The sequence below is a fragment of the Microtus pennsylvanicus genome, chromosome 3, assembly GCF_037038515.1.
Source record: "Microtus pennsylvanicus isolate mMicPen1 chromosome 3, mMicPen1.hap1, whole genome shotgun sequence".
In the NCBI taxonomy this organism is placed as follows: Eukaryota; Metazoa; Chordata; class Mammalia; order Rodentia; family Cricetidae; genus Microtus; species Microtus pennsylvanicus.
The window spans coordinates 98,417,853-98,433,300 of NC_134581.1; the positions used below are offsets into that span (position 1 = coordinate 98,417,853).

General features: G+C 49.5%; 1 protein-coding gene across 10 annotated transcripts in view; it reads right to left on the bottom strand.

Annotated features, from left to right (window-relative positions):
• Positions 1-9,626: 9,626 nt before the first annotated feature.
• The window catches only part of Smarca4 (SWI/SNF related BAF chromatin remodeling complex subunit ATPase 4), a 101,724-nt gene continuing 95,902 nt past the window's right edge, over positions 9,627-15,448 (bottom strand). For 3 of the 10 annotated variants that reach the window (XM_075966597.1, XM_075966593.1, XM_075966598.1), the window contains 5 exons: positions 13,194-13,302; positions 12,973-13,074; positions 12,266-12,398; positions 12,022-12,164; positions 9,627-9,964 (listed from right to left, as the gene is read on the bottom strand). In XM_075966597.1, the coding sequence (XP_075822712.1) occupies positions 9,932-9,964; positions 12,022-12,164; positions 12,266-12,398; positions 12,973-13,074; positions 13,194-13,302 (520 nt within the window). In that variant the 3' untranslated portion in view covers positions 9,627-9,931. The remainder of the gene's footprint in view (positions 9,965-12,021; positions 12,165-12,265; positions 12,399-12,972; positions 13,075-13,193; positions 13,303-15,448) is intronic. The other 7 variants (XM_075966595.1, XM_075966590.1, XM_075966591.1 and 4 more) reach the window with 4 other exon arrangements.

A 15,448-nucleotide genomic window follows, 5' to 3' on the forward strand; every position in this document is an offset into this window, starting at 1 on the left:
GTTCCCTGTTTGAAAAATTAAAGTTATCTTATATAATTCTTCTCAAAATCAAGGGGTTCATTATCTTTCTTTGTTTTATGATTTATTTATTATGTATACAGTATTCTGCCTGCATGTATGCCTGCAGGCCAGGAGAGGGTGTACAGATATACAGATCTCATTGTAGATGGTTGTGAGATACCATGTGGGTGCTGGGAATTGAACTCGGGGACCTCTGGAAGAGCAACCAGTGCTCTTAACAACTCTGAGCCGCCGGGCGATGGTGGCACAGGCCTTTAATCCCAGCACTCGGGAGGCAGAGGCAGGCGGATCTCTGTGAGTTCGAGAACAGCCTGGTCTACAGAGCTAGTTCCAGGACAGGCTCCAAAGCCACAAAGAAACCCTGTCTCGAAAAACCAAAAAAAAACAAAAACAAAAACAACAACAACAAAAAACCTCTGAGCCATCTCTCCAGTCCCTCATTATCTTTCTATGTTGACAAAAAATACTGATTTGTCCTTTCCTTTTTTCTTTTCTTTCCTTTTCTTTTTGGCATGCACCTCCTGACATAACTGCTTGCTTATACTTTTTACAAGGAGTCAAATACACCGAAGGATGCCTCTTCCCTCAAAGTAAAAACGGAACCAAATGTGGTTTCTTTTGACATTGACCCTGAAAGCTAAACCACAGCAGAGAAGCTTCGAAGAATCAAAGAAAGACTCTTGGGATTTGTAGCTGCTCAAAGGGTCCCTGAGGGACTGAGTGGTTCAGCTGCACAGAGCTGGCCTCTAAGGGCTGTCTGAGTAGGCTTCAGGTTCCACGCCCAGCTCCCAGCAAAAGAATGAAATGGGGCTTGCTTTTTGGCTCCGTGCATGCCGGGAAGCCGAACAACCTGAGTCTAAAACCAAGGACCTACATGGGAGGAGAGACTGCATTGCTGTGAGCTGCACGTTTGTGCAGTGGTGTATCACACCCTCGCAGTAATAAAAAAGTAAATAGATAATACAAAACAACAAAGGCTGGGAAGTGAGCCAGAAGAAAGAACAGGCCAGTTGGGCTTAGCTGGTAGAGTGCCTGCATGGGTTTCCTCCCCAGGCCTGTTGTCACAAGTCTGGGTCTCTATACTCTGGAGGTGGAGGCCAGAGAAACGTGAGGCCAGCCTTGGCGATATCCATAATTTAAAGACAGAAGCCAGGGCTGGAGAGATGGCTCAGTGGTTAAGAGCATTGCCTGCTCTTCCAAAGGTCCTGAGTTCAATTCCCAGCAACCACATGGTGGCTCACAACCATCTGTAATGGGGTCTGGTGCCCTCTTCTGGCCTGCAGACATACACACAGACAGAATATTGTATGCATAATAAATAAATAAATAAATATTTAAAAAAAAAAGACAGAAGCCAAAGACACATAGCAAGCTTATTTTGATTTCTCTTGATTTTGATTTTATTTTTTATTTTTGAGATAGGGTCTTTCTTGTTATGTAGCTCTGGCTGTCCTGGAACTCACTATACAGACACAGAGATCTCAAACACAGAAATCTACTGTGTCTCAGAGGTGTGTGCCACACCACCAGCTGAACTGATTTTTCTTTGACCCTCCCCCCCTTTTTTTTGTTTTTTTTTGAGACAAGGTTTCTCACTTTGGTACCTGGTGGTCAGCCTCGAACTCAGAGATCTGCCTGCCTCTGCCTCTTGAGTGCTGGGATTAAAGGTTTGCGCCACCACTACCTGGCTTGTTTCTTTTTTCTTTTTGGTTTTGGGGTGCTTGTGTGTGTGTTCATGTGTGTGTGGAGGCCAGAGTTCAATGTTAGGTGTCCTCCTCAGTTGCTTTCCACCTAACTAAATAGAATTTTAATATTCTCTTTTGTGTGTGCACACATATACGCATGCTATGGCGGAGGTCAGCAGACAATGTCTGCTACCAGAAATCTCGGGACCCAACTGGCACACCTGGTGGGCTCTTCCGGCCACAGACAACTCACTATGAACCCTAATAACCCCCAGCTCCTGGGCTCATTGATCCCACTTTCTCAGTCTCCTGAGTAGCTGGGACTGCAGCCTGCAGCTCTCTGGGAACTCCCACCCTTCCCCTCCCTACTGGGTCTCCTTAGAGTCACCAGGAAGAAATCCCTTCTCCCAGAAGGTCAGGCCTTTCCAGGACTGACTCAGGCGAGCACCTGGTGGCACAGCAGGTCCAGCCAGTTTTCCCAGACAGACACCTGCCTACTCCTGCTCTGTACCTCCGGTCATGAAGATGCAAACCAGGCTGTACTGGGCAGTAGCCCTTAGCTATAAAGAATGGCTAAGGGCTACTGACCAAAGCTTGACTCTTCACCTCCAGAGACAATACGCCCAGATGCTGAAAACCACCTTTGCTGCTCCAGTAAAATAGCCACAACTTCCTGGTGGCTGTGTGGTGTGTGTGCATGTGTGTGTGTGGTGTGTGTGCGTGTGTGGTGTGTGTCTGTGTGGTGTGTGTCTGTGTATGTGGTGTGTGTATGGTGTATTGTGTGGTGTGTATGGTGTGTGTGTGTGGTATGTGTGCATTTGTGTCTGTGTGGTGTGTGTCTGTATGTGTGTGTCTGTGTATGTGGTGTGTGTATGGTGTATTGTGTGGTGTGTATGGTGTGTGTGTGTGTGTGTGGTGTGGTGTGTGCATGTGTGTGTATGGTGTGTGTGTGTGGTGTGTATGTGTGTGCGTGTTCCAGTGACCCCGCACTGTTTGGATAAAGCAGTCTCAGCCTGTTGGGCTCACTTTTCTAGTACGTGGTACCTGTGGCTGTCTCCTGAGCTGCCCTGGGCAGCAGAGTTTGCTCCTGGAAGTTTCTTTTTTTTTTTTTGGTTTTTCGAGACAGGGTTTCTCTGTGGTTTTGGAGCCTGTCCTGGAACTAGCTCTTGTAGACCAGGCTGGTCTCGAACTCACAGAGATCCGCCTGCCTCTGCCTCCCAAGTGCTGGGATTAAAGGCGTGCGCCACCACCGCCCGGCTCCTGGAAGTTTCTACCCAGTGTCTTGTCCTTCCATTTGCCTTCCCATCACCAGATTGAGAGAATTATTGAAAAGTGTTTGCTGCCAGCCTCCACCCAGAAGTCATGCCAGCAATGGAGCAGCTGCTATATGATCTGACCTCTTCTCCCATCTTGCATCTCCTTCCCCTCCATCCCATCCCATCCTTCCCTTTCTCCCTCACTACTCCCCTCCTCCTCCTGACTCCCCTCCCCCCTTCTTTTCAGTGCTAGAGAACACTACCTAATTCTGCCCAAAGGAAGAAATGCATATCATTTTGATCTCAATTATTTGTTTACAATTTTTGTGTTTGGGGGTGTAAGCCTGTGTATGTGTGCCAGAATAGTGTCTTCCTTGATGTCTGTCCACCTTATCTTGAGAGCTGGTTTGAATCCAGCACTCACTGACTAGATAAACTGGCTGACGAGTCACAGGGATGCCCTGGTCTCCCTGCAGGGACCTGCAGGCACATACCCCCCCAAACACACCACATATACCCTCACACACATATACATACAGCACACACACATACCACATATACCTCCACATATACACACAGTACACATACACCACACACACATACATACATACCACATACACCCACACACATACACATACCCCCATACACACATATACCCTCCCCCCCACACCAGCCAGTCTCACCCCAGGGATCTACCTACCAGTGTGCTGCCACAGCTCAGGGCCACAGGTGTGCTACTCCTGGGGCTTTCTGCACATTTTGTGGATCAGATCAAGTCCAACTGCTTGCACAATTATACTCCACTGAACTGTTCCCAGAATTCCTTGTTGGATTTTTCTGAGAAAGGAGGACCTTCGTGTGCTGTGTAAAATGTGTGTGAGGTGCACACGCGTGTGTATGTGAGGGTGCACACACCCATGTACACAGAGGCCAAAAGAAGTTACCAAGTAAGTGGGCCTCTCTGCCTGCTCTACAAGAACGAGTTCCAGGAGAGCTGGGGCTACATAGCAAATCCCTGTCTCAAAATAAAAAACAGTGACCAGCTGGGTGGTGGGGCACACCTTTAATTCCAGCAGAGGCAGGAGGATCTCTATGAGTTTGAGGTCAGCCTGGTCTACAGAGAGAGTTCCAGGACTGGCTCCAAAGCTACAGAGAAACCCTGTCTCAACACCCCTCCCCCCCAAATATCTCTGCTGTTTCCCCCGTATTCTCTTGAGACAGATCATTCACTGAACCTGGGACTCAGCTGATAGTAAGCAAGTCCCAGCAACCCTACCTCAGCTTCCCCCAGTGCCAGGGTTACAGGTGTGTGGGCGGCTGTCTGCGTGGTTGCAGGCGTGTGGGAGGCTGTGTGCAGTCTGCAGAATTGCAGGTGTGTAGATGGGTGGCTGTCTGTGGGGTTAACAGCTGTGTATGTGGCTGTCTGGCTTTTTTGCGTGGGTGCTGGGTATTTGAACTCAGATCTTCATGATTGCACAGCAAGCTCTCTGACCCACTGAGCCATCTATCTACCTAGCCCAAGACTTGATCTATGTAGCTCAAGATGGTATCAAAATCCACAATCCTCCTGCCTTAACCTTTCTAGTACTGGGGTAACAGGTGTGTGTATCAAAAATAAGTTAATGAATACCTTCTTCCTCCTCTTTTTCTTTTTCTTTTTTTTGTTTTTTCGAGACAGGGTTTCTCTGTAGCTTTGGAGCCTGTCCTGGAGCTACCTCTTGTAGACCAGGCTGGTCTCGAACTCACAGAGATCCACCTGCCTCTGCTTCCCAAGTGCTGGGATTAAAGGCGTGCGCCACCACCGCCTGGCTCCTCTTTTTCTTTCCCAGATAGGGTTTCTCTGTGTAACAGCCCATGCTGTACTGAAACTCGCTTTGTAGACTAGGCTGGCCTCGAACTCACAGAGATCCACCTGCCTCTGCCTCCTGAGTGCTGGGATTAAAGGCGTGCACCGCCATGCATGACTGATTTTTTTTTCCTTTCCTCTTTCTCTGACAGGGTTTCTCTGTATAGCCCTAGTTGTACTGCAACTCACTCTGTGGACCAGGCTGGCCTTGAACTGAGAGAGATCTGCCTGTCTCTCTCACCCGAATGCTGGGATTAAAGGTGTCTGCCACCACCGTTTGTCAATTCTTATTTTAAAAAATCTTTATGTGTATGATTATCTTGCCTGATGTAGATATGTGTGCTGAGTGTTTGCCTGGTACCCTCAGAGGTCAGAAGGTATTGGATCTCCTGGAGCTGGAGTTATAGACAATTGTGAGTTGCCAAGTGAATGCTGGGAAGAGCAGCCAGTGCAATTAACTGCTGAGCCATCTCTCCAGTCTTTTTTTTTTTTTTTTCAAATTAATGTGGGCTTTTGCTACGTAGCCCAGCCTGGCCTTGAATTCCTCAGCTGAAGCAGTACTTTTGCCTCAGACTCCTGAGCAGCTGAACTAGTTGGCTGTACATCAAAAGTTGCTTATGGTTATTATTGTGAGCACACAAATACCACAGCATGTGGGTGGAGCTCAGGGGACAACCTGGTGCAGCTGGTTCTCTCCCTCCACCATTACACGGGCCCCAGGCTTGTGTGGCGGCATCTTAGCCTATGGAACCCAGTGAGATGAGGGGCTGGCCTCAGGGAGCTGAGATCAAAGGAGGTGATTCAGGGCCATGCCACAGTCCTGGCTTTCTTCTGCATTCCTGCCTCTCAGGTGATAAGGACACTTACTCAGGTTATAGGGGCAGGGAGGGTACCCGGAAGGCCTCTGTGACCTGTGAGGTTTTGCTCAGCTTTACAGAGAGCTGAGGGAACTCTTTCTGCCTGGATGCAGACAAGGGCTATTTAGGAAGGTTTTGTTTTAGTGTGCCATTGAGGGGACACGGGCCATCATGGGAGGAGGACACGATGGCAGGAGCATGAGGCAGGGATGAGCTGCTTCTCAGCCACTTTCTCCTTTCTAGTCAGTCTAGAACCCCAGTCTATGGGATGGTACCACCTACGTAAGTGTTAGGTCACCTAGAAACTATCACGCCCAGCCCAGAGATTTGTCCTCAAGGTGATTTTTTTTTTTTTTTTTTTTGGTTTTTTGAGACAGGGTTTCTCTGTAGCTTTGGTGCCTGTCCTGGAACTAGCTCTTGTAGACCAGGCTGGCCTCGAACTCCCAGAGATCCGCCTGCCTCTGCCTCCCGAGTGCTGGGATTAAAGGCGTGTGCCACCACCGCCCGGCCTCAAGGTGATGTTTAGACTGTCAAGTTGCCTGCTTCGATGAAAAAGGCTGAAGGGAAAAGACAAGCCTGCCAATTTTCCCTCTGTTTTAAAATACAATGTCCAGAGTGGGGTGTCCTAAGCCCTAACATATACCTTGCTGTATGACCTTTCCTGGGGAAGAGGTGAATAAATTGTATTCCCCCCAGCTGGAGAACTGGTGCTACCCACGCCCACCTTAGTAAACCATGGCAGGAAATGGGGCAGGTGTTGGCTCCTGTCCAGACTGAGGTGGGTGCCATAGAGGATTCCTGAGCTGAAGAGAAACCTGCTGTGACTCGGGTGTCTCCTGTGGTTTCTGGGGAACATACTAGCTGGGGTGAGAGCAGGAGGAGGGTCTAAGGAAGAAGCGAATGGGCTGATTAGGTGGGAGATGCTGGGGTAGGAAGAGGAAGGAATAGGAACTCAGACACCAGTGGGGGCTATTGGGTCAGGGTCTCCATGGACTGGGATGGTCTGGGCTGGAACACTCTGGAACCCTAGAGATGGACATATGTGTGTTCTTGAGCCATGTGGCTACAGGGCCGGAAGACCATTGGCCCATGCAGTTCCATCCAGGGCTGGATATGGCCACAGTGCAACGTTGGTGCTTTGCTAGCCCAGGGGTGAGCCCCCTTGAGCATGTCGGCGCGGTGCTGGTCTCCAGCAGACCTTCAAACACTAGTGGCCAAAGCCTCAGCTCTTATCTAGAGTCCCCTGAAAGAAGTGAATGCAAAAGAGAAGAGCAGGAGAGGAAGTAGGGGGAAGGGGGAGGAGGAAAGGGGAGGGAAGAGATCCCCAGAGGAGCATGAAGGTCATCAGAGCCTAAACCTCAGAATCTCTGGTGGGTTGCCACTTTGCTTGTTTTAGATTTTTTGAGACAGGATTTCTCTCTGTGGCTCTAGCAGTTTTGGAACTTGCTCTGTGACCAGGCTGGCCTCAAAACTCACAGAGAGCCACTTGCCTATAAGGCCACCACTACCCAGCCTTGTTTGTGGTTTTAAAGACTTGATTTTTCTGTCTCTGTGTGCGTCCTTGTAGAGTCCGGAGAGGGCATCTAATTCCTTAAATCTGGAGTTACCAACCTGATGTAGTACTGGGAACTGGGCTCTACGAACATTCTAGAAAAGAGCAGCAAACGCTCCAGACCCTTGTTTAGGGTTTTAATAAAGGGCTTTAGGGCCTGTGAGATAACTCAGTGGGGAAAGGCAACCAACCCTAACAACCTGAAATTGACCCCCAGGACCCACATGGTAGGAAAGGAGCAATTCCCACAAGTTTTCCTCTGATCCTTTGTGCACACCATGGTACATAGCATTTGGGAGGCAGAGGCAGGTGGATCTCTATGAGTTCAAGGCCAACTTGATTTACAGAGCTAGTTCTAGGACAAATGAGGCTACACAGAGAAAATCCTGTTTAGAAAAACCAAATAAATAAATAAAAAGAATCCAACTATTTTTAATTTCTTTTTTCTTTTCTTTTCTTTTTTTTTTTTTTGGAGACAGGGTTTATCTGCGCATTGACTGTCCTGGAACTCACTTTGTAATTCCACTGCTGGGATTAAAGGTGTGCACCACCACTGCCTGGCAAGCAACTTTGCTTTAAAGAAAGATTGTCGGGTGTGTGCGCGAAGGTGCCCTTGGATGTCCGAAGACAAGGTTATGCAAGGCTTGGGTGGAGCCCAGGCCTTCAGTAAGGAAAGGTGAGTGCTCTACACACTAGGTGACACACGGCTCCTTGTGTGGAGGGGGAGTTTCACAGTGGACATGAACACCACCTGCCCATCACTGCTGCTATTTTTCTAGCAATTGGCCTGGTGTGCTTCATTGTATCAACAAATGGTTACATGCTCACTGTGTAAGTCACACCTCTTCCTAAGACATTTCCACCTTCCAGATTCAGTACCCCTCCCTCTAGAACCCAGAGGCACTCCAACCCCTAGCGCTCCTGAAATACAGGCCTGGATCTCGTAGTCATGGAGAAGTATTACCTGTGAAATGAAGACTCCCTTACACGCTGGAATCTGGACAGCTCAGGCACTGAGTGGGACTAGCAGGGGAGGGGCCGGAAGGGGCTGTCGCCAACCTCAGGCAAAGGGCAGCTTGGGACTAGGCAGGCCTGCCACTCTGACCTCTTGTCCTACATGACCCATGTCCCCATGACACCTGGCAGTGCACATGATGTGTCTGTACCGGGTCATTTCCCTTATAAATCTAATACTAGTTTATTGGCTCTCAGATGAGAAGAGGCAGGTACCAGCCTCATAAAATGGCTATTTCAATTATGTAGTCAACAGAAAAAAAAAATGACGTATACAGTTACAACAAAAGAGAAGGACTGCTCATCTCTGTAAACAGCTGGAATATGGCCTAAACAGCTGGGACGATGGCAGCAATTTCCGACCACAAGGTAGCTGGACGTGTGGGTGCTGGTTCTGACACTGAAGAGGGGCCAGCTCCAGACTTCTGCTGGGAGAAACGCAAGGTCACACAGAAACTGTCAGGCTCACTTTGGATTTGCTGCTGTTTAAAATCAACGGTATTATCATACTCATGTGTTGGTGTGTTATGTACATTATTTTTTTGAGACAGGCTTTATTTATTTATTTATTTGAGCTGCCTGGCAAGAGCCAGATTTTATTATTTTTTTGTTTTATGAGACAGGGTTTCTCTATGAAGCCCTAGCTGTTGTGGAACTTGTTTTGTAGATCAGGCTGACTTCAAATTCAGAGATCCACCTGTCTTTGCCTCCTGGGAATAAACAGATTCTATTCTATTCATTCATTTTTGTTTTGTTTTTGAGACAGAGTTCTAGCTGTCCTGGAACTCACCATGTAGACCAGGCTGGCCTTAAGCTCACAGAGATCCACCTGGCTCTGCTTCCCAAATGTTGGGATTAAAGGCCTGAGTATCCAGGTCCAGCAAGACCCAGATTTTAAATGCCATTAAAAAACTGTGTTTAGCCAGGTGGTTGTGGCACATGGAGGCTCTTCTCCATGACTGTCTTAGAGCACAGTACGCTGGACTGGATTGGGGCCTGGCTTGTGGCTTTGAAGATACAAGGACTTTGTGCTGCAGACACTTTTACCTATAGTGCCATCTATGCAGCCCAAACGTGGGACTGCCCATGTGGATGTGTATATGAGCAGCATGTGCATGCATGTGCACATGGCTAGTGTGTGTTCATATGCGCATGCAGGCCAGAGACGGACACTGGGCATCTTCTGTGATTCATTTCCACCGTATACACTGAGATGAAGGCTTTCACTTGAACCCAAAGCTCACTCATTTGGCTTGCTTGGCATGTGTGGGTGGTAGGGATGCACCTTTGACATGGCCAGTACTTTGCCCACGAGCTAGTCCCAGCTACCAAAGGTCTTTGTTCTCTGTGGTCCAGACCCTACTGTAACAACAAAGAGTACAGAGAGGCCAGCAGTGGTTTGTCATTGGTTTAATTTATTACGTCTGACTCCAGTGACACTGACATACCCGCGGGGCCTGCGGACCTCCCGGAGCGTCGGCTCTGTCCAGTAAGATACAGTACAGTTAATGCTGGTAGAGACTCAAGGCCAGACCAGGGCCGACAGACAGGCCTATTCTTCTCTGCCTATAAATGTGGAAGATTGCATGTGTACAGTTCTCCAAGTCCGAAACTACATCTGGTGCTACCCATCACTGCTAAGGGCTACTCCATCTCGGCTGGGACGTTCGCCTCGGGGTCAGGACTCCGGAATGTCTGCTTCAGTCCTCCTCGCTGCCACTTCCTGAGCGGTCCTGGAGGAAGAGGGGACAGGGTCTCAGTGGCCACCACCTAGGCACTCTCCTGAGTGCTGGGGAAGAGCCTGTGGATTTCAGATCCCAAGGAATAAAATACCTTGACACAGCAGAAAGAAAACATTAAAACTTGGGCCCTGCCCTGCAATATGGCAGTCCTGTTACGAGTAGGCCTGTTGCATAGGAGAGAAACTGGCTTGGGGGTGTAGGACAGACCACTATGGAACGCTCCAAGAGGCAACTGGCCCATTACAGCTATTCTGAGTATGAACATTTGTCCTGTTTTCTGACGGCCATTTTGGTATTTGTCTAATGCAGCTCAGACCAGCCTCAAATTTGCTATGCAGCCAAGGATAACCACGAGCTCCTGATCCTCCTGCCTCTATCTCCCAAGTCCGGGGATCACAGGCCTGCACCACTATGTCTGCAGTCATTTTTATTTAGTTATGTCTTTTGGAGACATGGTTCCTCTGTAGCTTTGGAGCCTGTCTTGTCGACCAGGCTGGCCTTGAACTCACAGAGATCTGTCTGCTTCTGCCTCCTGAGTGCTCGATTAAAGGCATGTGCCACCACCGCCAGACTGCAGTCACTATTTTATTAAGATTTATTTTAAAAGGCTGGAAAGGTGGCTCAGTGGTTAAGAGAACTATCTGCTCCTACAAAGGACCTGAATTCAGTTTCCAGAACCTATATAACGGCTCACAACATTTTCTAACTCTAATTCCAGGGGACCTAATGCCCTCTTCCTAACCTCCATGATCACCATGGATACTCATCGTACACACATGCAGGCAAAATACACATAAGAACGAACAAACAAACAGACAAGAAAGACTTGGGTTTTGTTTTCTTTTGAGCTAGGGTCTCTATCTTGGCTGCCTGCCTCTGTCTCTTTATTGCTGGGATTGAAGACACAGCACCACAGCCGGCTTGTTTTCACTATGTAATATTCAGGTGTGTGTCTGTGTGTGGGCAGGAGTATGTGCACTCAGGCTAGAGGCCTGGGATCCCCTGGCACTTGAGTCACCCCCGAGTGCTGGAAACTGAATTCTGGGTTTTCTACACAAGCAGTTAACACTCTTTTTTTTTTCTTTTTGATTTTCGAGAAGGGTTTCTCCGTAGCTTTTGGTTCCTGTCCTGGAACTAGCTCTTGTAGACCAGGCTGGCCTCGAACTCACAGAGATCCGCCTGCCTCTGCCTCCCGAGTGCTGGGATTAAAGGCGTGCGCCACCACCGCCCGGCAGCAGTTAACACTCTTAATCTCTGAGCCATCTTTGCAGAACTTCCCCATTTTATTTGTTTTTCCAGATTGGAAAAGCCCCGGCTGTCCTGAAACTCACTCTGTAGATCAGGCTGGCCTCAAACTCAGAGATCCCACCTGCTTCTGCCTCTCGAGTGCTGGGATTAAAGGCAGGTGTCACCATTGCGTGGCTCCATTTTAATTTTTAAAATATGTGTATGAGTGTTTTATTCACATGCATGTCTGTGTATCATGTGTTCCTCATGGCTACATAAGCTGTAAGAGGACATGGGATCTCTGGGGACTGGAATTATAAAGCCCCTGCATGGGTGCAGGGAATTGAATCTGAATTTTCTGGAATAGCACCCACCTTTCCAGTCCTCTTTATTTTTAACTCACTGGTCCTATGTGGAAACTGTCCCATATAAGCCAAGGCAGAAGCTGAGGACCCAGCCTGTGTCCCATAGAAGGCTTCACCAAACAGGAAGGCCTCCAATGTGTTGGCACCTGTCTGGTGGTTCCAGTAATTCCAGTGATCCTGGCTCTCCTCAGACATACACTTGTCTTGTCCTATCTAGCTGCTCTTCAGGCTTCACCATAAACCCAAAGTCCCCTGCTCTGGAGCCTGTGTGCTACCAGAACTAAGCACACCGCTGCTGCCTGGCTATGGGCCTGGGTCTGCACTGTAAGCTGCTAGACATGGCTGCGAGAACATTCGAGGTTATAGAATGCTGAGCCTGAGTTTACCCATCTGCAGAGTGGCCTGGACTTGGGACTGGCCGGGGTGTGGCTTAACTAAGGGCTGCAGTGCCCTCACCTCTTCCTGTTCCTCCTCACTGTCGTCGTCGCTTACAACGGGCTTGGCCCGGGACCCCCGGCTTGGCCGCCGCCGACCCCCCTTCAGTCGATCCTGGGCCTTCTCCTTCCGGCCCAGTTTGATCTTTACCTTGACAGAGCGGGCTGAGGGGACATAAGGAAGTAAGCTGTTAATCGAGGCAACAGCTGGCACCTCAGGTCATCTGTGAGCCACTGCAGCAGCTCTGCCCCTTCCCCTCACTCACACTCAGACTCGGAGCCTTCCTCCTCGCCCTCTTCCTCCTCCTCACTTTCTTCGCCTTCACTGTCATCCTCCTTCTCAATTTTCTGCCGCACGCTGGTGAAGACAGACTGCAGGACGATGGAGTCCTCGTAGATCTGTGGGGACACAGGGCTCATGTCACTTTCTATTGGAGCTCTGCTGTTCAGCAAGGCCACACAACAACCCTTCCCTGGATGACAAAATGCCAGGGCTGGGAGGCTTGTGCACTGGCACCAGAGGTGGATTGGAACCACTGCCGGGGCATTTCCCTACAGAAAAGACTCACGGCACAGTATGCCTTTCAAGAGAGTAAACAGGAGTAAATATAAAACTGCAACACAGGCTGGAGAGATGACTCAGGGTTAAGAGCACCATGCTCTGGCAGAGGACTCAGGCTCAGTCTCTAGCAGTCACTGTGTGGCTCACAACTGCATGGAGCAGTGGATCTGATTCTCTCTTCTGCAGGCGCCAGTGTAGTGCACGGACACCCTCACAGGCAAAACACCCATATGTAAAATAAAAATAAAACTGCAAGACAGACAACAAGGCTGGGAGGCAGCTGCATGTGACCCCTTTACTACCGAGGAGAGGGACACTGCTTTCAGTAACAGGAGCAGACCAAACTGTCCAAACCCCATTATTTGCAGGGGGATGAAGGGCAGGTGGCACAATGGCCATGCGGGTGCTCACCAAGGAACCCTCGAGGTTGAACGTCTGAGCATTCTGGCAGAGCAGCATCACATCCTTCTCCAGGTCATTGAGGCTGCGATACTTGTGGTTGCGGATGCGTTCCTGTGGGGAGCGAGGGAGGCCTTACTCTGGGCAGCCATGACTTCCTGTCTGCCCATGCTGTGACTGCTGGGCTGACCTGGCTGTCCTCCCAGAGCCCCAGATTCTTGGCACCCACATACCTTGATCTTCTTGAAGTCCACGGGTTTTCGGATGAGCTCATAGTACTCAGGAAGCTCCTTGCGCGAGGGAAGCTGGATGAACACCTCGCTGAGCTGTCTTCCACTACTGCTGCAAGGTGACACGGTGTGTGTCACTCCCGGGCATTGGCCCATCACCCGAGAGAGACTTTACACCATCACACAAGGACAGAAGAGGAGGATTTAAAGACCGGGGAGTTCTTTTATCTTTTTGGGACAGTGTCTCATCATGCAGACAAGGCTGGATTTAAACTCAGAAATCACAGCCTGCCTCCTCCCCAGTGCTGCGACTGAAGGTGAGCACCCCCTCCATTTAACCTGGCAGCTATTTAAGTGTTTGAGGCCTTCTGAATGCTCAAACATTCCTGACGGATAACCAGGTCCAGTGGCAGGACGCAGTCTGGCCTAGCTCTGGAAGGAGTGTCACACTGCCACCCTCAGGGCACACACCTCCGAGCACTCTCATTCCCATCAGTAGTCTCACTCTGTAGACCAGGCTGGCCTTTAACTCACAGAGCTCCGACAGCCTCCTGAGTGCTGAGAGTAAAGTGTGCACCACCACACCCATTTCACCTTAATTTCCATTCTATGCTTGAGCACGGAGAGCATTACAGGAACCTTCCTGAGGCCACAATTCCCACATGCATCTCTCCTGCGGGTAGCACCAAGCCAGAGGCCTTCAGAGTACATGGCACAAACCCCAGGACGAAAGAGGAAGAGCGCAGCTGTGTCCTGGGTTCTCCAAAGGGACAAGTGCTGCTTCATACAAGGATAAGCTGCAGCTTAGCATCACCCTGACTGCTGTCCTGAAGTACTAACCTTAGTAGCCCCTACAGCAAGTGGTGTGAGCAGGCTGTGCAGAGAGCCTAAGGGGGCACATGGGGTCACGCTCACTAGCAGAGGGAGGGAACCAGACTCCCTAGGGTCTCTGTGTGGCTGGTGTAAAGGGCCAGAATGCACCTGCCCCCTCATCAATCACCTGATAGTTGCCCAGCCCTTCAGAGTTCCCAAGTGGCAGATAAGCCAGTGAGTGAGGCAGAGGAAACCATGCCCCCCAGGGCCAAGAGGGTGGTATTTGTAGGGAGGAGACAGTCTCTGTGGCACTGAGCTCCACGACCACCTCTCCAGCACCCCTCTATCCTTCATTATCTTTCTTCTTCTCAAATAGCCAGGGTGGCTCTCCAACTTGCTGCGTTGCCAAGAATGACCCTGAACTTTACTCTTTCTCTTTTAAAAAACCCTAAATTCAAAATAGGCTGGGGTGGTGGTGCACACCTTTAATCCCAGTGCTCTCTGAGTTGAGGCCAGCCAGGGCTACACGGTGAGAACCTATCTCAAAAAACTAACCAACAAACTGAATGCCATGCTCCAGTGGATGCCTCATACCTACAAGACGATGGGCAGCACAAATGGGACTTGGTGGGTTATAAAAGGTAGATAATGAGTTAGGGTGTGGGGTAGGAAGTGAAAATGATCAGAATACAAAAAGTTTTTGTTTTGTTTTAGAAAATTCTAAATGGCTAGGCCTGATGGAACTCACTGGTAGAGCCATCTGCCTAGCATGCAGAAGATCCCGGATTCCATCCCAGCACCACAAGAAGAAAAAAATCTCAGTGCATGGAGATCACAACCCCTGATACAGGCACAAGAGTCCCTAGAATACAATAGACAGGAGGATGCTTTGTCCCTGCATGGCACATGTTCTACAGAGCAGCCCCTGTACCACAACATCAATTCAAATTATGCTCCTGCTGGGAAAGCAAGCATGAGAAGTTCCAGCTTTGTTCCTCCATCCAACATGGAGTGGGATGGGGGTATAGGGACACGCCTGGGTACATATAGGACTAGCATCTTCCATCTCCTTCAGGGCTACATCTTCAGTACTAGCCTGTGTATGGGCCTCAAGGAGGCTATGGCACATGCCCTCCAGCCAAGACAGAGCTGTCTGTAGTCTCTAGACAAAGGATGCAGTTAGCCTAGGTTTCCTGCACTTGCATATATGCCTGCTGTGGGAGCTTCTTCTTTGCAACGGCAGAGCACTGGCCAGGTTTCCTCAACTGACCCTGCTGTGCAATTTCCTAAGCAGAGCCTTCTTGATGCAGCAAGGATTCATCTAACTCTGTTCCTTAGCAAGAACTGTTTCGCACTAACACAAGACAGGTAGGCAAAGACATAAATAGGAGTTGCCAAGTTGGTGGGGCCCAGGAATTCAAGGCCAGCCTGGACAGCTCAGCAAA